The following is a 25302-nucleotide window of genomic DNA, read 5'->3' on the forward strand; positions in this document are numbered from 1 at the left end:
CACAGGCACAAACCCTAAATGAAACACAGGGTCAATGGAACACTGGCACAAATCCTGAATGAAATGCAGGGTCAATCAAACACTGGCACAAACCCTGAATGAAACACAGGGTCAATGGAACACTGGCACAAATCCTGAATGAAACACAGGGTCAATGGAACACTGACACAAATCCTGAATGAAACACAGGGTCAACGGAACACTGGCACAAATCCTGAATGAAACACAGGGTCAATGGAACACTGGCACAAACCCTGAATGAAACACAGGGTCAATGGAACACTGGCACAAATCCTGAATGAAACACAGGGTCAATGGAACACTGACACAAATCCTGAATGAAACACAGGGTCAACGGAACACTGGCACAAATCCCGAACGAAACGCAGCGTCAATCAAACACTGGCACAAATCCTGAATGAAACACAGGATCAACGGAACACTGACACAAATCCTGAATGAAACACAGGGTCAATCAAACACAGGCACAAATCCTGAATGAGGAGCAAGGTCACTCAAACACAGGCACAAATCTTAAGGCTGCTTTCGTATTGTAAAAGAAAATCAAAAATCTGCAGATGTTGACAGGTGAAAAATAAAACAGTAAATGCTGCAAAAACTTGCCAGGTTAAGCATGATCTGTGGAAAGGAAAACAGTTATTGTTTAAGGGCAATGTTAGCCATTAACTATAAAGTGTTCCTCTTGCTGCCAATGCTGCCTGATCTGTTGAGTTTTTCCAGCACCCTCTGTTTTTATACTACCTGTAGCAAGCAGAGTGAGAGGTAATGTCTTCATTTTAATCCAACCTGCCCAAGTCCTAACTTTCTCCTTCACCTTTATCAGGTTCTTCCCACACCTTGAAACAACCACCCACCCATTGAACAAATTTCCTAAGCACTTCATTATTATTCCCTGAAATCTGTGAGTATCCTGGTGGATAATGAGGTAGAAAGCTTAATACCATTATTCAACTAGAGCACAATAAAGTGGAAAACTACAGACCAGTTGTTCTGATATCTGCTATAACAAAGGTCTAATAGAGTATTTATAGGCAAAGTCCAGTAAGAGGGAATCTGTAGGTGTAGTACTTCTGAATTTTTGAAATGATGCTACACAATAGGCCATTAAATCAAATACAGCCTAGACAGTTAATGTGAATTGAACATTACTTAACCTGTTTTTAAAGAAAATAGAATATCCAGATTAATGGACCAATTTGAGCTTGGCAAATTGTTACACAAAGGATGCCACAAAATCAATGCATGTACTCAGATATTTACAAGCAGTACTAACATCTCAGATGTAATGTGTCCACATTTCCAAGCAATACAAAGATGCAAAGCAAACTGTGCGAATAACTTGGAAGGAAAGTATCCAACTTAAGTGAGTGAATGGGAAGGTATGTGGGAAAATGTGATGTTACTCAGTTTGTTGAATAGAACAGCAAAACAGAACTGGAGATAAACGAGAGTGCAGAAACTGGAATCTGAGTAAAGAACAAGCTACTGGAGGAACTCAGCAGCCAGAGGGGGAGAAGGAATTGTCAATGCTTTGGATCAAGCCCTGCATCAGGATTGAGAGCAGAGAGAGAGGAAAGCTGGCATAAAGAGAGGAAGATGGGTGAGACAGAGGCTGGGAGGTGATAGGTGAACCAACGGTGGGTGAGGGATACTGGGTAGACAGAGTCCAACTCCAACTGCCTTTTATTATCTTCTTTCCTTGTCTGCTTCTATTTTGACACCGAGCTGCCTACCTTTCCCAATTCCACTCCTTCCCCTCCCCAATCCACCCATCATCCTTTGTCCCGGCAATGGAGAGAGCCAAGTACGGATAATTTGGTGTGGAAACCAGCAGCTTGGGAAGGTCACCGTGGACAGAGCGCCGGTGGCCTGCAAATCAGTCGCTTTGTCTGTGCTTAGTCTCACTGATGTAAAAGAGGCCACACTGGGAGCACCAAACAAATCAACAAAGTTGGAGGAGGTGCACTTAACTTTATCCTCACGTGGAAGGACTATTTATGTTCCTGGGTAGGGTTGAGGGAGGAGGCATAGGAATTTAGAGAAGAAACAACAGAGTAGATGCTGAAACAGAATTTCATATTGACTCCAGGTTTAGGGCAAAAAGACTAAGGGGTGTGCAATTTACGAATTTACATAGAATGTCGTGAATCATAATTCTCTACAAATGAGTGTAATGGATGCCAGTTACTGGATGTAGTTATCAGCCGCAACCTTACTGACAGGTAAAGTAAGCTTATGGGACTGCATGAGGGTATCCTTGTTTCCAAGTTCTCATGGTGGATAGCCTAAAACATAGTTAGAACCAGAGAAGAAACAAGGCAGCAACTACGAGAACCTATATAACCAAAACACACAGCAAGTACTGGTGCTTAAAACTGCAGAGAAGTAGTAACCATAAAAGGCTTCACCTAAATCACATAAGTACGATAAGGTATTCTTTACTAACATCACTCAATTCATATTTAATTTTTTTTTACTGTTAATCTTTCACTGTAGAAATGCTGCTGTCTGAGCCCTAAAATTTGTTTTGAGGTACCTGGAAAAGTTTCTTGCACTCTGTGATCATGTGACCTAATCCCTCAGTTGCTGCCAGATTCTCGCTGAGGTCCCTCTGATCGGGTTTACTGAGAACACCTCTCCTTCGAATCATCCTACAATAAGGCCAGGAAAAAAAGGTAAGAATTTCCACAAAACATAGCACATACATAGAACTAAAATGTATCAGTCACACATATGATCACAGTTATACGCAACTTCCACTTTTTACATCTACGTGCACAGCGATACAGGTTGACTTTCTGTGATTGATAATTTTCTTTGTATAATGGTACCAATTTTATGAACCTTGTTCTGTTACTTCTAAATTTCTTAATCAATAGCAAGCATGAGAGGAAGGTGAAGTTTTATGTTCAGCCACAATCTTTATCTTCTCACCAGATATCTGACTGACTTCCTTTTAATATACTTTTAATCTTTCCTTTTAATCTCTCCCCACTCCATATCACGGTCTTTCCCACTGTTCTTGTGAACTAGAAACAATTAAGTTCAGTCCAGACAAGGATAATGAAGGTTATCTTTCAAGAAGGAGAACTCTGATACCTAACCTCTGCTGCCTTGCAGCTATTACCACCCATGGGGAAGGCTTCAGGAGTAAACCCCAAGGAAGCAAGGAGCTGGAGTCCCTAACGCAGTCTGAAGTTGAGTTCAGCGCTGACTAGCAACTCCTGTGACGCCGCTATCGCAAAACTGTACCAGTCTCTGCTGTTCCTTTGGATTCATCAGCTGGGTGGAGGGGGGGCACCTGTTGCATGGTCAACAGCTCGTTCTCCATATCACACTCCCTGGCTTGCGACTCACATAAACAGGTATGACGCCACGTCCAATGGTCAACCCTGACCAACAGAAGGCCTCATATGCTGCCCTTTTTGATTAACGTCCTTTTTGATTTTGAGGCCAGAACCAGGGGACAAAAACACAATGCTCACAATGTTATAAGTGTTGTAGGTAGATCAAATTATCCAGTTTTGTATTTACATTTACTAGCATTCTCCCTTGTCAATTTTGAAATTATGTATTTGAACCTAGAACTCATGATCTAGGCTGATTCTCCAATGAAGCATTGAATACTAATTTCATAAAGTCTTCATTTTTATTTCCCTTTTGTAAAATATTTTTTGGGTAGCTATATGCAACTCCTCTCTCAGCTTTTAAGCAAGCACATTGCAATGCACTAATTATCAAGCCCAAGAAAGTGAAGCAAATCAATGCTTAGCACACCACACCACACTGGTTCACTTTCCTAAAACTTCAACATTTTGGAATTCCTGGCTTTCTACAGGCTTTTAAAAATCTAGTATGATGTCAGCTAATTACTACATGACTTACTTTGACTTCATTCTTATTCTTTACAAACTCAGGAACCGCAAGATGCCCTTTGACTCACCAACTGGATTTCTTAATAGCCAAGAAAAATGGAGTCAATGATGATGGCATAAGGTTTTGTGGTAAGAATTTCTTTCCTTCAGAGTATAGCAGGACTATAGTAAGCTATCAACCACAGAGTTTCAGTTGACATGGAGCTCACCTTGGAGAGGAAGTTTCTTTCTTCAGTACATTAAGGTGAAATAGTGAGGGCGCAAGGCACACAGCCAAGTTCCCAGCAGTCATCTGGTTTTGCTGCACAGACGCAATGTCACTTAGGAAGTACAATAGGGACTGAAGAACCTCACGGTTCTGATCTGGCATCAGCAAAATGGCAGCCTGAACAGCTTGGAGACGTTGATCCATTGGCACATCTGAGGAAGGGGAAGAAGGATTTATAACAATCTCCATGTCATTATTACTTCAGTGTTTGAAATCAGGACAACTCCATCAATTAACTACTTCTAAGTATGGGGTGAAACTACAAGATGAACTTCCAAACCCAGCAAGGGTCCCTCCATGCAGCTCCAAAACCCGAAACCTCTACTGCTCAGATCGAGAAAGGTCAGATACATGAGAATACCACCACTCCCAAATGACCCAAACTATGTACAATGCCCTGACTTGAAAATAATCACCCTTTCTCTCGCAATTCTGATCCAAATTCTTGGGGGCTTCACCATATGTGCTGTAGCAGTTTCAGATTGTGACTCACTTCTACGTACAAAGAATTAGTGATGGGTCAACAAATGCTGGCCTTGTGAACAATATCTATATCTCATGAATGAATAAATACATAGGGAAGTAACTGTCAGAAATCATCTAAATAACCATGAACTTCACTCAATTCTAAGACCATGGCAATGCTTAGGACACAGAGAATCACAAAACAATATTCTGCATGTGGATAATGTGGTTGAACCCGCAAACAAGGACTTCATCTCTAGTGGTATTGATTCACCAGTGCTCTCTGTATCGTAACCTATAAAACACAGGATAGCTTTGGGGATTTAAAAAGTTCTCGGGCACCAAGTCTGGCTCGACAGCTCAGAAGGGAAGGAGGGAGAAGAAGTGAGTTGTAGAGATAGGGGATTTGTTGGTAGGGAAACAGAAAGGAGGCTCCGTGAACAAGAACGAGATTCCTGGATGGTATGTTGTCACCTGGGTGCTAGAGTCAGGGACATCTTGAATCGAGTCCACAGCATTCTTAGGTGGGAGGGCAAGCAGCCAGAGGTCATGTTCCATGTCAGTGCCAAAGACGCAGGTGAGAGGGATGACGAGGGTCCTGCAGAGTGAGTTCAGAAAGTTAGGTGGTAAGTTAAAGGACAGGACCTCCAGGGTTTCCAGGGTTGTGACCTTAGGATTGCTACCCGTGCCATGTGCTAGTGAGGCCAGAAAAAGGAAGATCATACAGTTTAACATGTGGCTAAGGAGATGGCACAAGAAGGAGGGCTTCAGAATTTTGGATCTTTAGTCTCTCTTCCAGGGATGTGTACAGAAGAGACGGTTTGCATCAGAACTGGAGGGGGACTAATATCCTAGTGGGAAGCATTGCTAGTGCTGCACGGGGGGGGGGGGGGGTTAAGTTGGAATTTCAGGGAGATGGAAACCACAGCACCAGACCATATAGTGGAGTGGCTGGGTTGTGGAGAAGAATGTTTTTAAGTTTCATACAAAGTCAGGAATCAAAAGGTTGAGCATGGTGAGACTAATGCTCTGAACTGTGTATATTTCAATACAAGAAGATTGTCGGAAAGGTAGAGGAGCTTAGGGCATGGATCAGCATGTGGAATTATGACACTGTGGCCATTAGTGAGACTTCATTGACAGAGGGGCAGGACTGGCAGCTCAGTGTTCCGGGGCTGTGTTGTTTTTGACGTGAGAGAGCAAGAGGAATTAAAGGTGAGCATTGCCAGTCATGGAAAATGTCACAACGGTGCTCAGTCAGGACAGACTGGAGGGCTTGTCTAATGAAGCTTTATAGATAGAAGTGAGGAATAAAAAAGGTATGACTGCATTAATTATATTTTTAGACTACCCAACAGTCCGTGAGACATAGTGAAACAAATTTGTATAGAGATCGCAGACTGTTGCAAGAAACACAAGGTTGTGATAGTAGGTGATTTTAACTATCCATAGACATGTCCCAATGAGGGGGAGAGGGGGAGAGGGGGAGAGGGGGAGAGGGGGAGAGGGGGAGAGGGGGAGAGGGGGAGAGGGGGAGAGGGGGAGAGGGGGAGAGGGGGAGAGGGGGAGAGGGGGAGAGGGGGAGAGGGGGAGAGGGGAAAATAACTCTCCAATTGGGGAATGAGTCAGGGCAGGTGACAGAAGTTTCTATTGGGAAACACTTTGCATGTAGTGATCATAGTGCCATTAGTTTCAAGGGAATTGTAGAAAGGGACAAGTCTGTTCCATGGGTTGAGATTCTAAATTGGAGACTGGTCAGTTTTGATGGTATCAGAAAGGATCTGGCAAGTATGGACTGGGACAGGTTGTTTTGTGTCAAAGGTCTACTTGGTAAGTGGGAGGCCTTCAAAAGTGAAATTTCTGATAACAGGTTTAGGGAACTTTGATTTTTGAGAGATATTGCGGCCCTGTTTAAAAAAAAGGAATGCACTGTAGGTATATGCAGGCAGGATAATTGAGGTACTTGAGGACTGTAAGGAATGCAAGAAGAAAATCAGGAAGGCTCAAAGAAGGCTTGAGGTTGCTCTAGCAGACAAGGTGAGGAAGAATGCTAAGGGTTTCTACAGACATATTAAGGGTAAAGAACAATAAAGGAAAAAATTAGTCCTCTGAAATATCAGAGTGGTAGTCTACGTATGGAGCCAAAAGAGATGGGCAAGATCTTAAATGGAATTTTTTCATCTGTATTTACTCAGGAGACAGACACAGAGTCCATGCAAGTGAAGCAAGATGGTAGCAAGCTCATGGACCCTATGGAGATTGCAGAGGAGGTGGTGTTTTCTGTCTTGAGGCAAGTTAGGGTGGATAAAGCCACAGGGTTTGACAAGGTGTCCCCTCAGAACCTCTGGTAAGGTAGTGCAGAAACTGCAGGGGCTCCAGCAGAAATATTTAAAACACCCTTTGCCACAGGTGAGGGGCCAGCAGATTGGTGGATAGCGACTGTGCGTTGTCCCATTATTTAAGATAGGCTCCAAGAATAAGCCAGGAAATAATATGCCTGTGAGCCTGACAGCTGTAGTGGGAAAGTTATTGGAAGGTGTTCTAAGGTACCGGATATATAAGTATTTGTATAGACAGAGACCAACTGACCAGGGATAGTCAACATGGTAGGTTGTATCTAAAATAGAGTGTTTCATGGAAGTTGCTGTACCAGGAAAGTAGCGGATGAGACTAGTTCAGCACTGACTAAATGGGCCAAAGGGTCTGTTTCTATGTTGTAGTCTTCTATGACTCTATAAAAATTGGAATTGCATCTCTCAGGCATACAGTAATAACCAATGAAGCTGTCGCAATTGAAATCCTGTCCATTGGTTGTGTGGAACCCATGTGACAGCCTTAATCCAGTCCCTAGTGGGTGTACCCCACCTTAAAATTTATTACAAAAATTACAGTTATGGAAGTGGAAAGTTCACAATGGTAGCATAGAACACTGATTCTTCAAAGAGGGAATTTCCAAGCCAACCACAACATAGCTGTATTTTTAGTGGTTCAAAGTATTGACTTGGAAAGCAATTTTCAAGCTCACAAACCTCCCATCGTGATACAACTCAATTACACAGGGAACAGTCCTTTGTGGGTTTTTCAGAATGCATGACTCAGATACACAAGTCATATTATGACTTATTTTTAAATTAAAGTAGTAAAAACAACATTTTCGCTATTACACTCACACTGATAGATCTGTAGAAAGGTTTCTGTCAGTTTGCTGGTGAAAATAGGCTCTGGAAGATCTCGGAAATACTGTTTCAACAAGTCTGCTACATCAAATGCTGATTGACCCTGATAATTGACATTGTCAGGATTGTTTTCATTCATCTGCCTGAGGACCTGGATTCGCGATTTCACCCCTGACTTCCTGAAGATACCGACCTGTGTACAAATTAATAAAATTAGACATCCCCATTTTCTAATCAATGCAACTTTTTTACTGAAGAAAACCTTTGTAAATATACAACACTGGTAACAGGCAACTAGACAATGCCCTTACTTGCTGGCAGTTCATTATGAGAAGCTAATGGACATCCAGATACTCAACAGTAAGTACATGAATGCACAGGTCCAACGATGCTAGAGAGGTTATGCAACACACGTCAAAGTTGCTGGTACACGCAGCAGGCCAGGCAGCATCTATTGGAAGAGTTTCAGTCGACATTTCAGGCCAAGACCCTTCGTCAGGACTAACTGAAGGAAGAGTTAGTAAGAGATTTAAAAGTGAGAGGGGGAGGGGGAGATCCAAAATGATAGGAGAAGACAGGAGGGAGAGGGAATGGAGCCAAGAGTTGGACAGGTGATTGGCAAAGGGGATATGAGAGGATCATGGGACAGGAGATCCGGGGAGAAAGACGGTGGGGGGGCGGAAACAGAGGATGGGCAAATGGTATAGTCAGAGGGACAGAGGGAGAAAAAGGAGAGTGAGAGAAAGAATGTATGTATAAAAATAATTAACGTATAGGGTACTAGGGGGAGGTGGGGCACTAGCGGAAGTTAGAGAAGTCGATGTTCATGCCATCAGGTTGGAGGCTACCCAGACGGAATATAAGATGTTGTTCCTCCAACCTGAGTGTGGCTTCATCTTTACAGTAGAGGAGGCCGTGGATGGACATGTCAGAATGGGAATGGGACGTGGAATTAAAATGTGTGGCCACTGGGAGATCCTGCTTTCTCTGGCGGACAGAGCGTAGGTGCTCTCCCCCGCCCAGGGTCTTTCTCCCCGGATCTCCTGTCCCATGATCCTCTCATATCCCCTTTGCCAATCACCTGTCCAGCTCTTGGCTCCATCCCTCCCCCTCCTGTCTTCTCCTATCATTTTGGATCTCCCCCTCCCCCTCCCACTTTCAAATCTCTTACTATCTCTTCCTTCAGTTAGTCCTGACGAAGGGTCTCGGCCTGAAACGTCGACTGATACTCTTCTAATAGATGCTGCCTGGCCTGCTGCGTTTACCAGCAACTTTGATGTGTGTTGCTTGAATTTCCAGCATCTGCAGAATTCTTGTTGTTACTAGAGAGGTTATCACACTTTTTCAGAATTTGTCATTGGGAACCATAATCAAAAAACAGGAGTTTATGCACTCAACATCCTCTCCAGTAACTGGACATATGTAGAAGGCAAGAATTAATTTAGAACCTTACCATACATATGCAAGGAGGGGATGAGTCAGCTTCACCATGTTGCCTATGAGTTGTAATGGTTCATAGCTGGCTATTCTTTTCTATTCAATTTCTCCCAATTCTTTTTTTTCTTGGTCTTTCCAAATCAATCACCAGCTATAATCAACTAGGAAATGTTCATGAAAGGCCTTTACCCCAACTTCAGTCTCTATCATCCAGGACTTGGGCACTACAAGATTTATGACACCACTTATTTTTCATCTTTGCTTTCCTGCTTCCAAAATTAGCTAATGGCTGACCACTGGAGCTTGAAACTCATCTCATGGGAGTTCATACCTGTATACCGCAAACCCAAGTACAGTCCCTCCAAACTACCTCACTATTGCACTGCGACATAGTGAACTCTCACAGGTGCTGTAAAAAAATAGAACATACTAGCAGTATAAGCTTATTGTTTGTTGGTGGTTATTGAACATGTACATGAGGCACCACCTCCAACTATAAATGTACTTCCCAAAGTCTTAACAATTATTCATAGTCCCTTGATGAACACAAGGAACACAATAGGCTCCTGGGCACACCATACAAACACTGAAACATTCTTAAAGATCCGTTGCTCAATGGCTTATAAAATCATTAACCGAACAGCCAGCTTCCATTGAGCAAAAAATTATTTTTGGTGGATATATTCATAACTCAACATCCCAGAAGACATCTGATGACCTGAAAGACCACAGGCTCTTTACAGACCTTCGACAACATAGGGAACTCAATCTGAAAACAATGTAATATATATGTAACAGCTGAGATTAACCATATTTAAAAAGAAAGCCTATTGAAAAACAACACAATTGGTTCTGATTTGTAACAGAAGACAGAAACACACCTGGCCCATGCACTGACTACGCAGGTAGCGCATGGCTTGTTGAATGCTTTGAGGCAGCGGCTGCCCCGACCTCTTGACATTTATTAATGGTGGAACACCAAATACATTTTTGCCTCGGTAATCTGGTTCCTTGCTTCTTTTCATGAATTTGGGAACACCCCTGTAGGAGCAAATAAAAGCATATAAATTAATAAAACACTAAAATCTTGTGAAGTGATTGAAAACAATAAATTTACCTGCTGATAATACACCCCCTTTTATATTACTTTTCCATTCATTCTTGTGATACAGTGGATTATCTTGTTCCTGTAACCCATCACTCTAACATTGTTTCTCATAATTCTTTCCAGTGTTTTTATTCTTCTCAAGTTCTCATCATATGTAGTGTGTAGAATTGGCTTATTTGCCGGTCGAAAGCCACTTCCACCATGTCAGTCGTTGATCAGTTAAATAATGCAGCCTCTGGTTGGCTTGCATGGCACAGCACCAGTTTCCGGTTCCAGGTGCTTCGGAGTTAAAAGAATAGCAAGTGTGAGAGGCTTGGCCTCTTTCCTCTCCTGGGCCCACATCAGGCTGAAGACATGATCCATACTGAAGAACCATTGAGAAGGAGCATTACAGAAAGAGACAGGCCCCCTGTATTTGTTTAGTTAAATATTTGTTTGTAGCATGCTTAGGTCTTCAGTCTTATAATTTGGTGAGATTTAATGTCGTACCCGTTAACAAGTGACTGAATGTTCGGTATTATAGTTTTGTGTAGTTTAGCGTAGTTTAGATGAGCACTTGTTTAGCATTTCACTGTTCACCTAAATAAATAATGTGCCCATTCGCAATCTGTGTCTTCTGTTCCACTGTTTGGATCCTCGAATCTGCCTCGACATTATATCGTAAGAACTGTGTACAAAATGAATCTCAGCAGCAGTTTCCTGAGGGACAGCATCACACAGCATTGGACGTTATTGATTTTCACCTACATGCTTTCTGCTTCAGGCAGCATGGGCAAGATTCCCAAGTCAGGCAGAGTACGGACCAAGTAAGGCACATTGGCCTACCTGTGCTCCCAATGTTCCCCCAGCAAAGACTGGTACTTACAGGCGGCACGGAAAGTAGAAAGCCTGTAAGACCCCAAAGTCTGAGGACCAGTAGGAGATCAAACCCAAATATATCATCTCCCTTTGGGGGTCCGCTTACTCTTCCAGCCGGACACAATCTCCATCTTAAAGGGCTCCTGTGCAAGACCCACCACTAAATGCGGATGAAACTTCAAGGATGCCAATGTCCCCTCCTACCTATCTAACATCAGAGCACAAACTGTGCAATAGGGATTTAGATCCGCTACCATCCGATTTTCCCTTTCAGACACCAAGCAACAAGATAACATGGCCAGGCACTGACTGCAACCTCAGCCCGTTTTGTAGCTGTGACAGAGTTGAATTTCAAGCCTGCCAGCCATCTGATTTCTAGGCTGTGGACCAACCCATTCCTTTCTCACAGGCTGCTCGCCTTTGTTTACAATGCACCCTTCTGACTGCTTCAGCACAAAGAATTCCTTTCCAAGATGTTTCCACCCTTTGTGAGCTTTCAAACAATTTAACTCCCGACCTCCTCAGCACTCCCAGCTACTGCCTGTTTCCTCATTTTCCCCACTCACACAGCTGTGACTTGACACAACCCCTATCCGTCCACGGAGGAAGCCATCTATAAAATTCCAAGGGTCAAAGGCCTTGCTTGGACAGACTCCAAGTCCTGTGGATTCCTGTTATTGTACATTCTTTGACTGGATGCATTAAATGCGAAGACACACAATAGCAGGGCTCATATCCAATTGGATGCTTTTTTATCCTCAAGGAAGCACAAGGGATGAGTTCTCTCAAATCGCCAGGACACAGGCCAGTGACACTGTGTGTGGCCGGTTCCTGTAAGCACTGAGATTTGAGCAGTCAAAATGAGCAAGGAAGGGACGGTTCCGGCAATTGCACAAATAATCTGATTGTACTGTCACTCTGAGGCCACACAGGTTCATATTTTACCAATCACCAACAGGTTATTTCTCAGAATAATAAAACATGGAGCAAGCCCCCAAGATCCATGTCTCTCATACATTTCCTGGAGGTGAGGTTCACATCCTACGCGAAAGACGTCTGGCTGCAGAACGTCCCATCTCCGAACAAGCAAAGCAATCATCATTCGCAGTGCTCTAGGGAAGAACTTCCAGGATTTAGACACAGTGATCATGAATAAACAGGGATAAATTTCCAATTCAGATTGGACTTGGAGAGGAGCCTGTGGCAGGTGCTGTTCCCATGATCCTGTTGCCCTCGGCCTTGGTAGTAAAGGTCACAGGTTAGGGAGCACATTTCACAATAGTCTAAAAAACTATTTGTTATTACATAAGCTACCCAATTAATGAATCAGATTCTTGTGTGTCTGTATAAATGATTTAAATCCCTCTGGCCTTCTGTTGCACTGCATGTGATTCTTTCAATGATCCATACAGGTTTCACGTTACTGTTATGACAATTTCATAGACAGCGTCATTGAATAGTACAGTGTAGAAACAAGCTCTTTGCCCATCAATCCACGCTGACCACCAAGCATCTACTTACCCAAATCCCATAAAATAACTCAGTGATGCCCACAACATACCTGCCAATCTCCAACTGCGCTAACAATCATCTACCTTATTCCATATTATGTGTGCGTTCAAATACTTTCCATCTGTATTCATCAACCTTTTCGATTTTTGCCCCCATGTTATACTTCACCTCATCCTGCTGAATGCAGTTTTGTCCCATCATCTGCCTGATCTTCCTCATAGTATTACTACAGACTGCACCAATCTGTATGCCAACTAACCCATCCTCAGCCCTATTATTCCAGTTGACATCCCCCTTCCAACTTAGTTTTAAACCTTCCCCAACAGCTCCAGCAAACCTCTCCTGAAGGATATTGGTCCCCTCACATTCAGGTATAAACCGAGCCTTTTACACAGGTCATACCTTCCCCAGGAGAGATCCCAAAGATTCAGAAATCTGAAACCCCGCCCCCTGCACCACTTCCTTAGCCACTCATTCATCTGTACTATCATCCTATTCCTGCCCAGACTACGATGCGGTACTGGGAGTAATCCAGAGGTTAGTACCTTGGAGGCCCTGCTCTTCAGGTTCTTCCCTGACTCCCTATGTACACCGCGCAGGACCTCTTCCCCCTTTCTACCAAAGTTATTGATCCCAATGTTCACCACAACCTTTGGCTGCTCACCCTCCCCCTTGAGAATCTTCTGCAGCCGCTCTGAGACATCCTGGGCACTAACACCTGGGAGGCAACACACCATCCTGGTTTCTCTTTCGCAGCCACAGACCCTCCCGTCCATCCCCCTAACTATCCAGTACCGCTCTGCCTGACTTTACCCTTCCCTGCTGAGCCTCAGAGCTGGCCACATTGCCACTGGCCTGGCTGCTACTGCTGTGTCCCGATAGGTTATTCCCCCCCACCCCACCCCAGCAGTATCCAAAGGGGTACACTTGTTGTTAAGAGGTATACCATTTTTTATTTCCTGCACATTACCCCAACCCCTTCCAGACTCTACCATTCAGTTACACTTAAAGGGCAATTTTACAAAGACTAATTAACCTATCAAATCTCATGCCTTTGGAACGCAGGGGAAAGCCAATAGTCACAGGGAGAACATGCAAACTCCACACAGACAGCACCAGAGTTCAGGATTGAACCCAGGCCACTGGACTGTGAGAAAACAGCTGTAGTAGCTGTGCTGCCACCCGCCCCATGATGAGTTTTACCTGGTGCCTTCCTTAGATGGCAGACATTTAATTTCCATTATTGGTAACTGCAAGTCTGACTTAGCCACGCAAAAAAATTCAGACAAATGTAGAACATTCGAAAGTCTCCCTCTGCTTTGTTGCCTGCAGCAAATAAGACCCCTGCCCACTCTGTCGGAATCCTAGCTACTGACCAGTTCCAGCCCTGCTTGCTGCGGACACTGTACTTCTCCATGATGGCAGTCAAACGTAGCAAGGAGAATCGCTGCAGGAGGTTGAGCTGAGCTGCCGACTGTCTGTTGATTTCCATGGAGGCAGAGTTCAGGCTGGGGCGGTGAGAGTTCTGGAAACTATGCCAGCGCAGCTTCCTGAGGAAAGAAAATACAAAGAATAGTGAACATCAAACACCATAACCAAAACAACATATGGCCAAGGCTAGCATCCCTACACAGATACCATGAAGGACCCTGGTTTCAATATTCCTACCAATCACCTTTGACATCACATTTGTATCTTGGTGGGTGACATAGCAAGATGCATATTTTCCATGGCACCTTAGGCCTCAGTCTGATTTCCAGAACATCTTTTGCTACTCCTGTAATGGAATCGCAATTTTTTCTCCTCAAAGTCACCTTCTACACAGGCTAGGATATTATTAATGTGAGTTCCAGCCTAATTTTGTCTCCATCTGACAGGCCGCCAGCTATCTTCAACAATGTCTGTGCTGGAATAGTGTGTCTCTGTTATAATTGATTTTTGGAGCAATAGATTATCTGCTACGAAAGTCCACTGAGCTAATGAGGTGCCTTTCTGCTAGGTAATTGACTGAGGAGGTGAAGCTGTGGAATTTATTGCCATAGGTAGCTGTGTAAGTCAAGTCCTTGGGTATATTTAAAGTGAAGGTTTATAGGTTCTTGATTAGTAAAGGTACCAAAAATTATGGGTAGAAGACATGAGAAGGAATTGTGAAGGAATAATAAATCAGCCACAATGTAATGGCAGAGCAGACTCAATAGGCTGAACAGCCCAGTTCTGCTTATGTCTTACGATCTTGGTTATGATATTAGTGAGGTTACAATGCATTCCTTAAAGAAAATAAACTTTCTACCTTTCAGTGTAAAGAAAGGTACCTGTCAGAAGAACACCATAAAGTACAGGATATAATGCAAAGGGCTGCAAAGAGTTGCATGCCATTCAGGAACAAATGAATTGTCATCTGCTTATCAGTAACATCGCTAAGCACAAGGCACTTTGTCACAGTCATAGTCATACTTTATTGAACCCGGGGGAAATTGGTTTTCGTTACAGTTGTACCATAAATAATAAATAGTAATAGAACCATAAATGGTTAAATAGTAACATGTAAATTATTCCAGTAAATTATGAAATAAGTCCAGGACCAGCCTATTGGCTCAGGGTGTCTGACCCTCCAAGGGAGGAGTTGTAAAGTTTGACGGCCACAGGCAGGAATGACTTCCTATGACGCTCTGTGTTGCATCTCCGTGGAATGAGTCTCTGGCTGAATGTACTCCTGTGCCCTCCCAGTACATTATGTAGTGGATGGGAGACATTGACCAAGATGGCATACAACTTAGACAGCATCCTCTTTTCAGACACCAGCGTGAGAGAGTCCAGTTCCATCCCCGCAACATCACTGGCCTTACGAATGAGCTTGTTGATTCTGTTGGTGTCTGCTACCCTCAGCCTGCTGCCCCAGCACACAACAGCAAACATGATAGCACTGGCCACCACTACAAGTGATCTTGGTGAATCTCAATCTCTTGAATAAACACATACTACAGGACGACTCTTCTACTGACTCTTGTTATTTATTAAAAAGAAAATGATATTTAAAAAAGAAAATATCATATTCAACCAGCACCAGTGAATCATTGAAACCGACATGCAGGAAAAAAACAATAAATAATACAAACTATGAAATGTATTCTAATGGAAAGTTACTGTTCTGTTTTTATCCTCTTCATAGCTATCCCTGTGTTCTTCTGGAAGCTGAGTTACACTGGGATACCTCGCCCAATTTTATTTTTGCGAAGTGTGAATACCAGGATAGGAGACCACCAGGACAGCCAGACAAAACCTGATCTTGTCTCTCTATTCACTGTTCGCACGGGCAGAGTTTCAAAGAGGCATCAATGGGCCATGACCAAGGATAGGAATCCTGACTCATTTTCCTTCCCATCATGCCCACTGCAGCAAAAAGATCTGGGAATAACTATCGCTGCTCCCATCAAAACAAGCCAGTTAAGACAGACTACATGCAAGCCACTTCCAAAGCACCTTTGAATCAAACATTGTTGAATTAGACAGTTACATAAAGTCAGAAAGAACAAGTGAATTATACAAAAGGAACAACACAAAATGCAGGTCAGGCAGCATCTATGGAGGGGCAGAAAGAGCTGATGTTTCAGGCCAAGATCCATCCTGACGAAGGATCTCAGCCCGAAATGTTAGTTCTTCATTCCCCTCCATAGATGCTACCTGACTGTTCCTCCAGCATTTTGTGTGTTACTCCGGATCTCCAGCATCTGCAGAATCTCTTGAGTTTATGAATTATGGGGGACTTCCGGTAGCGCTCATGGAGTGAAGTCGCGTTCTTGACTCGCTCCATTACCTCTTGAGTTTTTTTTCTCTATGGTCAGCTATACTTTAATTAACCATTAAGGCATCAACTCTTACAATACTTTGAATTAAACTGAATTCTCCGACAACTGGATGGAACTTAGATCTGCTATGTCTAAGAACGAGAAAGACGGCAAGGATGGTAAACCTCCGGTTAAACCAAAAGCTACGGATCTCCCCCCGACTGAATCACCGGTGACTTTGAAAGCGATATCGGAGTTAATTCAGAGGGAAATTTCAACCTCTGTTAGGGAGATGATTCGTACGGAAATTGCAGGACCTGTTAAAGACCTGATTCATACGGAAATCTCAACTAATTTCCAGAAAATTGCTGATTTAATTGATAAGATGCAAACATGTATTGCGGAACATCAGTCGGCTATATCTGATCTTCAAAAATTCGCGCAACAAAGTGAGCTTAAGATGGGGAAAATCGAAGAGTTTATGAATTATATAAATTTTGTATTCATGTAATACAGCATTTATCCCCAAGCACTTCAGAAATACAGGATTACTCTCAGACACACACTGTATTATAAACCATTTTGCACACAGGAAAGTGTCAAAAACTAAACCAAAATTACCTTTGGTGGTGCTTACCTGCTGGAATTCTAGCCAGGACAGTCTGTCAAATAGTCATAGAGTCATACTACACAGAAACAGGCCCTTTGTCCAATCTAACCATCAAGTACCATCTCTACAGCTGTTATTTGGCAGAACTTGGTATGAAATCTTCTCTGCCCTGACAATTCAAGTTGTTGCCCAGCTGCTTTTCCAGTGTTTGAGTAACTTCCTCCTCACCACCTGGTCAAATCATGTGTTCCAGACCAACCAGCAAACGCATGGGATCTCTAATATTGATATGAGGGCCATAAACAGAGCTCATATTCAACAACAGTGTTGTCAAACAGTAACAGTCTACACTCATTTGTATTAGAAACTCTTCAAGATACTTATGACGTGTGGGTTCGTTATTGAGCTGCAGCTTGCTGGGATTTTCTATATTGAACTGTCAGCACACAACTCCCATTGACTACCAGGGAATTGACACTTCCACCCATCATCATCAGATCTTCCTCAGCCTCTGCCCAGCACTGAGCTCCTCCCGGGGCCTTGTAGAAGAACATAAAAGTGCTGCAGTTCCCTACAAGTCCACTGGGTTTCTTGCCCTAGATCTAGCTTAGAAATAGGAGTCCATTCATTTAAATGAAGTGAAACACCTGGCAGTAAGGCTCGTGAATGAACATAATTTACACATCTCTTCAGTTATTAGTTGCTTAAAATATTGCTAACTTTTGGAGGATTTTATACAGTTTTATTTTGATTATTTTAAGATGTTATTTGTTACACTGTTTTTTTTTATTATTCATTGGGCTGTTTCAAGTATTCACAGACCTTGCCAGGTTTGAAAGCTGGCAGGTCTAGGGCTCATGCTTGGCTTGTTTTTCTCAGCTGTATTGTGGACAGAGCTGTGGCCTGTTCCTATGGCAACAATGTACGACATGACGCCTTGCCGGTTTGAATTGGAATAGCTTCTGCAAGCGTGTTCACAAGATAAACACTCAAAAAGCGAGCTATGTGGCTAAGTCACAAATGTGATCCGCTGGCCAGAGGAGAACCAGTTTGGTGCCCTCATTGTACAATACTTGAAAGGAAGGAAACTCGAGCTGTTTCTCTTACAACAGGGAAACTTCCCTCAGATTTTCCTTTCTGCTGCCTTTCCATAAGTGCTGCCCGAACTGAACTAATGTTGTGTGACACCCAGATAGAACAGATAAAATCTATTCTATTTTAATACTCGAGCACTATATCATGAGCAGCATGAGTAATGACATGCTGAATTAAGTTCCCATCAGCTAAGGAGTAAGGTGCGGAATCACTTGAACAACATTTTACCAAGTGGTAACTCTTCACACAAAAGCTTCAATTAGTTGGTCAACTTGTTAACTAACTTTGGCTCTCCTCATATGGCGATCAGAGCTGCAGTGAGTAACTAGAGATCAGAAGGAGAAATGAGAGCTTATCTATCATAACACAAGATTAAAAAAAAACAACTTATGCCAAACCATTGCTAAACCACAATTTGACCAGTTCACAGTCCAATGACAAGCTGTGCTGAACAATAGAGTAACACACACACACAAAATGCTGGAGGATCTCAGCAGGTCTGGCAGCATCTATGGAGAGGATTAAACAGACACATTTCAAGCCAAGTCCCTTTACTAAAATTCTGATGAAGGTTTCGGTCCAAAACATCGACTGTTTATTCCTCTCCGTAGATACTGCCTGACTTGCTGAGTTCTTCCAGCATTTGGTGTGTGTTGTTCTGGACTTCCAACATTTGCAGAGCCTTTTGTGTTTCTGACTAACAGAAACAGCCTACAAAATGGCCTGTGTTTGATTGTTGTGACTGTCAACAGAAGTTCAGAAGTCTCTACCTGCTTGGTCTGGTTAATGAAGCCCCTACTCCAGAATCTCTCCGTTCCCTCATCTCCATTTCTTCCACTTCATTCAGTGAATTCCCAGTGCTATCAAAATCACTTGCAGTTGTCCCCACATCAGACATCGAGCGGTCTTCAAAGTTCAAACCTTGCAAAGGAAAAACTGTTTCTCCAGTAGAGTCAGACTCAGTGTCATTATAATCAGTGCATATCATTTTTGACCAACTATCTACTCTCTGCTGTAATCCATTAACATGCTTCAAAACATCATCTAGTTGTTTAAAATAGTATTCTGGTCCACCAACACTGTTATATGGATGGGTTTCAGGCACATTGTCATAAAAACTCTGCCTGCTGTCCATGGAGCTGCAAGAATCCCTTCGTCCCTGAAAACTCAGTCGTTGAACATTGTTGGCACTCCCACACATAGACATCCCAAAGGAGCTGTTTCCTGATCTCCATTTTACCAAATGGTTGTCAGCACCAGGACACAAGCTTTCAATGGAGAGAGCTTTGGGAAAGGTTCCTAATTTGTGATTTGTTGGGACACGAACAACATAATCTTGTGGAGAACATGGATCATCATTTCTGTTATGATTGGAAGATGCAAAGCCCATTTCATAGTCTTCCAAGTACAGTCCGCAATGGCTCGTCCTAGATTTGCCTGAACAATGTTCTAGACATCCACAATCAGCCAGTGAAGGAATGCCAGTTGGAGATAAATTATTCACCAAGCCCGTGGGGCTCTTGCTCCCAGTTTTCAGAGGACTAGAGCTCTCTAATGGTTCATGGTATTGCTGTAATACTGTTCTGATACTTTTTGTCTCTTTGTTCTTTGAAGCCATTTTCGATTTATTCCGAAGGGTTTTAAACCGAAGGGATTCAATTCGTCTGAGAAAGCTCCTGGTCCGATGCTTTCTGGGGCTTTCAGTAACACCTGGAGTGGTTTGATCTTCAATGAAAACATTGCTATCGAGTGTGCAGCTGTGAGCCTGTTCTTCTGCTTGGGAACGAGCCAACAGGGTTGTCTCAGGATTGTCACCGGTGGCCAGCTGACTGTTTGAAGAGTGACCCCCCAACACTTCCTGGATGCTCCCAACACTGCTGTTGCTGCGCACGGAGCTGGCTTCGGGATCACTGAGCTCAGAGAGAACACTCTCACGGCTGGCTGACTCCTTCATTATCGAGCTTCGCGCCTCGGCTCGGCTCATCCGGAAGTCAGCAACTGTCAGGCGAGACCATCTCCTGCTCTCCCGCTGAAATGCCCAACGGTCACTGATAGCACAGGGGTCCTCATCAGAATCATCACCCTAGAATGATAAGAGCATACAGTTAAAAGGGCTACATCATGAGGATAAAAATAATGAAATAAAAGTGGTGAATATGATCCTAAATAGCATCTGATAACTGAATGTTACTCCTCCATTGTGAAAGGCAGTGCCCTTAATCACCTACCATGTCTTTACTGACATACTTATCCAACCATACTCTTAAATGCTTTGACAGATCATGAAGGCTTTATTCAGTAGGTGCCACCAACCCCACTATCGCCCATCCCACCTGCTTTTGCGACATAGTTTATGTAAGCCAAGTATGGAAGATTACCACAGTCATCTTAAAAGGTGCTACAGTCACTCACCTCTAGGTCAACTAAAATAACTTCCCATACCAGACTACTGGAGATCCCCTCCCTCCTCCTGATTATACCACTGCTCTATAACTAAAAAGAGAAGCCTTGCACTCAAGAAGCCTTACTTTTTCCATGCGGCAATCTTACCACCTATTTATAGTTTCTGGTTCCTTAACCTACTGTCTGGCAACACTAGACCACAGGAGTGCTCAACCATACCTTCAGATACACAAGAAAATAGAAACCACTTGGCCCCTCAGGCCTGCCTCATCGTTCAACATGATCATGATTGATCAATACTTGTCTCAACTCTTCTGTGTCAAATCCATGTAATTCTCAATTTGATAATCTTTCAAATATTTATCTATCTCTGTTTTAAATACATCTAATTCTCTGGCCTCACAATGCTCAGGGCCAGAGAATTCCACAGATTCACTGACTTCTGTAAGAAGAAATTTCTCTGCACCTCAGTTTTAAATGACCAGACCCTTATTTTGTACCTACGACCCTTGCTCACGACTCTCCCACCAGTGACCTTAGGAAGACTAAGCCTGCACGGCTCCCTGCTACTATTGATGGTGAGGACCTACAGGTATTTGGTGGTGCACCTAAATAATAGGCTTGAGTGGAGCACCAACACAGAGGATCTGCACATGAAGGGTCAGAATTGTCTCTACTTCCCGAGGAGACTAAGGTCCTTTGAAATATGCTGGCCTCTCCTTCACATGTTCTACCAGTCTGTTGTCACCAGTTCAATCTTCTATACTGCGGTGTGCTGGGGCAATGGCATCAACACGGGTGGTGCTGCCTCTGTTATAGGCGTCAATCTGGAAACACTGGAAGCTGTGGGAGAACAAAGGACTCTATGGAAAATCCTGGTAATTCTGGACAATGTTTCTTACCCTGTGCATGCCACCCTGGCTGAACAGAGGAACACTTTTAGTAATAGAGCAAGACAACTGTGCTGCTCCAAAGAACACTACATGAGGGTCATTCTTACCCTCAGCCATTAGGCTCTATAATGAGTCAACCTATAGCCAGAGAAGTGATGACTGTTTGAGGCAACTTATTTTTTTATTATTTCTTACTTCTCTTCTAATATTTGTATATCTGTGCACTTGTAATGTTATTGTGACACTGTAATTTCCTTTGGGATCCATCCATAACAATCATTTCCTCCCCCCCCCACCCACCCGCCAGTCAGCTAAACTTTAAGAAAAACAAACGAAGGGTCTCGGCCTGAAACGTCGACTGCGCCTCTTCCTATAGATGCTGCTTGGCCTGCTGCGTTCACCAGCAACTTTGATGTATGTTGCTTGAATTTCCAGCATCTGCAGAATTCCTGTTGTTGTCTAACCTTCTCTAGCCTATTTTGATAGGACAACCTCTCATCCCAGGAACCAGCCTGCTCGAGTTTCTTTAGACGGTTACATTTTTAGGTAATGGGACAGAAACAGAGAGACAGTACACTGTCAAGGGCAAGATGCTTGTGTAGATGAGCAAAGGAAGTTCACAGCTTCCTGAAAGTGGCTACACAGGTTGATAGGATGGTTATACTTTATACATTATTGTCGCCAAACAATTGATACTAGAGCGTACAATCATCACAGCGATATTTGATTCTGCTCTGGTTAAGGTGGCATATGGTGTGCTTGTTTTTATTGAGAATTGATTTCAAAAGTCAGGAAGTTACTGTATGTTGCAGCTCTATAAAACTCTAGTCAGGCCATATCTGGAGTATTCCATATAGTTCAGGACATCCCATTGTAGGGAGGATACTGAGGCCCTGGAGAGGGTGCAGAAGTGGTTTACCAGGAGAGGGGGTGGTTTCAAAGGCGATGTGACAGGCAAGTTTTTTTAAATTATACAGAGATGGTGGGTGCCTGAAATGCACTGCCAGAGGCTGTGGTAGAGTCAGGAGCACTAGAGACTTATAAGAGATGTTTAGGTAGACACATCAATGTGGTGAAAATGGAAGGATATGGACACTGTGAGGGCAGTAGGGATTAGTTTAGTTAGCCATTCAATTGCTAATGTAATTGGTTCAGCATAACACTGTCAGCTGAAGGTCCTGATCCTGTGCGGTACTGTTCTATGTTCAATTGGACCAAAGCTACACTCAGCATTCAGCTGTGGTCTCACCAGTAACCTGTACAGATGTAGCAAAACCTCCCTATTCTTAAATTCTAACCTCAAGATAATGGAGAACATGCCGCTTGCCCTCCTGCTTACTTGTTGGATCTCCTACTAACTTTTTTCGTGCATATAGCAGAACACTTAGATCCCTCTGAACCTCACTCATCTGTGATCTCTACTTATGTACTGGCAGCAAAAGCTGAAGGTTCCTAGCCATCTACTGCACCACGCTGGAGGCAGACAGAATTAAGACTACAAAATTAACCACGGGGCTTGTCATTCTGCTGTAGTGGAAAAGATCACGGCTGTGCTTAATTTTTCAAGGATTGCCAACTTCATCATTGCAACATTGTGGTTGTACATGTACAAAATCCAAGCACAGAGATGCTAATCCATCCTGGTATAGACAAGTAATAGGAGATGATTTCTTTAAAATCTTGAATGTCGACAGGGAGTAGCTGCATTGGTAAAACAAACTGAGAATGGGAGTCCGAAGGTGGGGAATATATCATCTCCTACACAGGTGTAATACTGGAAAGGGTGGAACAGGGTCTCTATGTTGTTTAGGACCCAAGGAAACTCAAAAATGTCTCAATTCTTTGTCAAGATTGAAGAGGTATAATGGTGATCTCCATAATGATACATTGCCTACAGAGATGAATAGTTATTGGTGGTCTGATAATTCGATTCCAAATGTTGCTCTGGACTCAACAACTTCATATAGATTTTGTTCCTATAACTGTGGTTTTAACCAACTCAGCAATGTTAATTATATAGAAAGTTTTTAAAGAATTTTAAAATTATCAGTTTTAGATTTTGAACACTCAGATAATAGGAAAATAAAGCAGTGAATCAGTGCAGTCATTCATGTTTGCTTACCAATTTCCTGGTAGGGTTGGCATCAGTCTTTATAAAGGTGTATTTATTCAGAATTACTAGCCGTCTGTGAGAAAAAATAAAGTCAAGTTAAATGAAGGGTATCTCATCATAAACTGATTTACAGCAATGGCTTCATTTTCACTCAAGAGCACAACTGCTAATTCTCTTTAAATTGGGACTCGTTTGCACAGTAAGGATAGAATGTCATTGAGAGCTGCAGGAATCAGCAAGCCATCTCCCACTTTACATTATTCCCTCTTGCTTTGACTTTGCTGTGGTATATTAAGAAAATTACTCTCAAGGGACACCAAAAGAAGCCTTTATTATCATTTTGTATCCATTTTCAATCAGGACTCATTGAACAATGATCAGAAATAAAAGCCTAAGAGGGCAAGGTCCAATTCTGTTCTTATAATTATCTTAACCACCATTAGCTCAATCCATCAGACAAAATGAAGATATCAGGGGAATTACAATTAAAGGAACAAAGCATAAATTGGCCTGTTATGCGGATGACATCTTGATCTATCTAGGGCAACCAACATACTCTTTACCTAAATTGATGCAATCCTTTGAACAATATGGCTAATAATCAGGATACAAGATCAACATAGATAAAACCCAACCACTTTCATATTACTATAGCCCACCAAGAGAAATTTAAAGTAGATATCCTTGGGCATGGCAAACAGAGTCCATCAAATACTTGGGCATCATTATGCCAAAAGATTTAGCAAAATTATCAGAATGCAATTATCAGCCTATATATTAAAAAAAATTAAGGAAGATATAACAAGATGGAACCTAATTCTTTTTCTTGGTCTCAGTTCAAGGCTTGAATCTATTAAAATGAATATACTGCCCAGACTACTATATCTCTTTCAGACCCTACCAATAGAGATTAACCAAAATCAATTCAGTGAATGGAACAAGATGCTATCAAGGTATATATGGCAAGGTAAAAGGTCTAGAGTTCGTCTCAAAACTTTGCAATTAGCCAAGGAAAAGGGGGGATGGGGCCTACCTTCTCTTAGAGATTATTATTTTGCAGCACAGTTGAGAGCTGTGATATACTGGTGCAACCCATCATATGGCGCTCAATGGAAAAACATTGAGGAGAGGATACTCTTGATCCCCATACAGGCAATTTTGGCTGATAACAACCTACAAAGTTACGTAAATAATATTGACAACCCGTGGGTGAAATGGACTCTTAAAATATGGAAAATTATTATAAAAGAATATAAACTAGAGAGAGACATTGCAATTCTTAAATGGTATGCATATGACTCGGATTTTACGCCAAATAAACTGGATGCTAGATTTAAGGACTGGACAGCTAAAGGAGTAACAGCTATTTGCAATATAATGAAAGAAGGAACACTGTTCAGTTTTGAAATGCTCAAAGAGAAACACTTATTAGAAAAACAAGACTTTTACCGGTATTTACAGATGTGACAGTATGTTAATAGGACAGTTAAAAATGTAACCAAGGCAAGTACATGTCTGATCGAGCTATTTAGAAAAGCATATAATTCAGACAACGGTAGTAGAATAATTTCAAGCGTTTATAAGGGTTTGTCAAATCTTAAAACACATTCGACTTCATACATTAAAACAAAATGGGAGAAGGAAGGAGGAATAATAATATCTGAGGAAGACTGGACAATAATA

The 25302-nt window shown here is 42.5% G+C and overlaps 1 protein-coding gene across 1 annotated transcript in view; it reads right to left on the reverse strand.

Annotated features, from left to right (window-relative positions):
- stard8 (StAR related lipid transfer domain containing 8) overlaps positions 1 to 25302 on the reverse strand; it is a 97981-nt gene that overhangs the window by 14514 nt on the left and 58165 nt on the right. Inside the window, exons 4-10 of the mRNA XM_063060866.1 lie at positions 23629 to 23692; positions 18981 to 20293; positions 14097 to 14270; positions 10124 to 10283; positions 7800 to 7998; positions 4106 to 4316; positions 2558 to 2672 (exon numbers count right to left, since the gene is read on the reverse strand). Of these exons, the coding sequence (XP_062916936.1) occupies positions 2558 to 2672; positions 4106 to 4316; positions 7800 to 7998; positions 10124 to 10283; positions 14097 to 14270; positions 18981 to 20293; positions 23629 to 23692 (2236 nt within the window). The remainder of the gene's footprint in view (positions 1 to 2557; positions 2673 to 4105; positions 4317 to 7799; positions 7999 to 10123; positions 10284 to 14096; positions 14271 to 18980; positions 20294 to 23628; positions 23693 to 25302) is intronic.

Source organism: Mobula hypostoma, chromosome 10, assembly GCF_963921235.1.
Source record: "Mobula hypostoma chromosome 10, sMobHyp1.1, whole genome shotgun sequence".
In the NCBI taxonomy this organism is placed as follows: Eukaryota; Metazoa; Chordata; class Chondrichthyes; order Myliobatiformes; family Myliobatidae; genus Mobula; species Mobula hypostoma.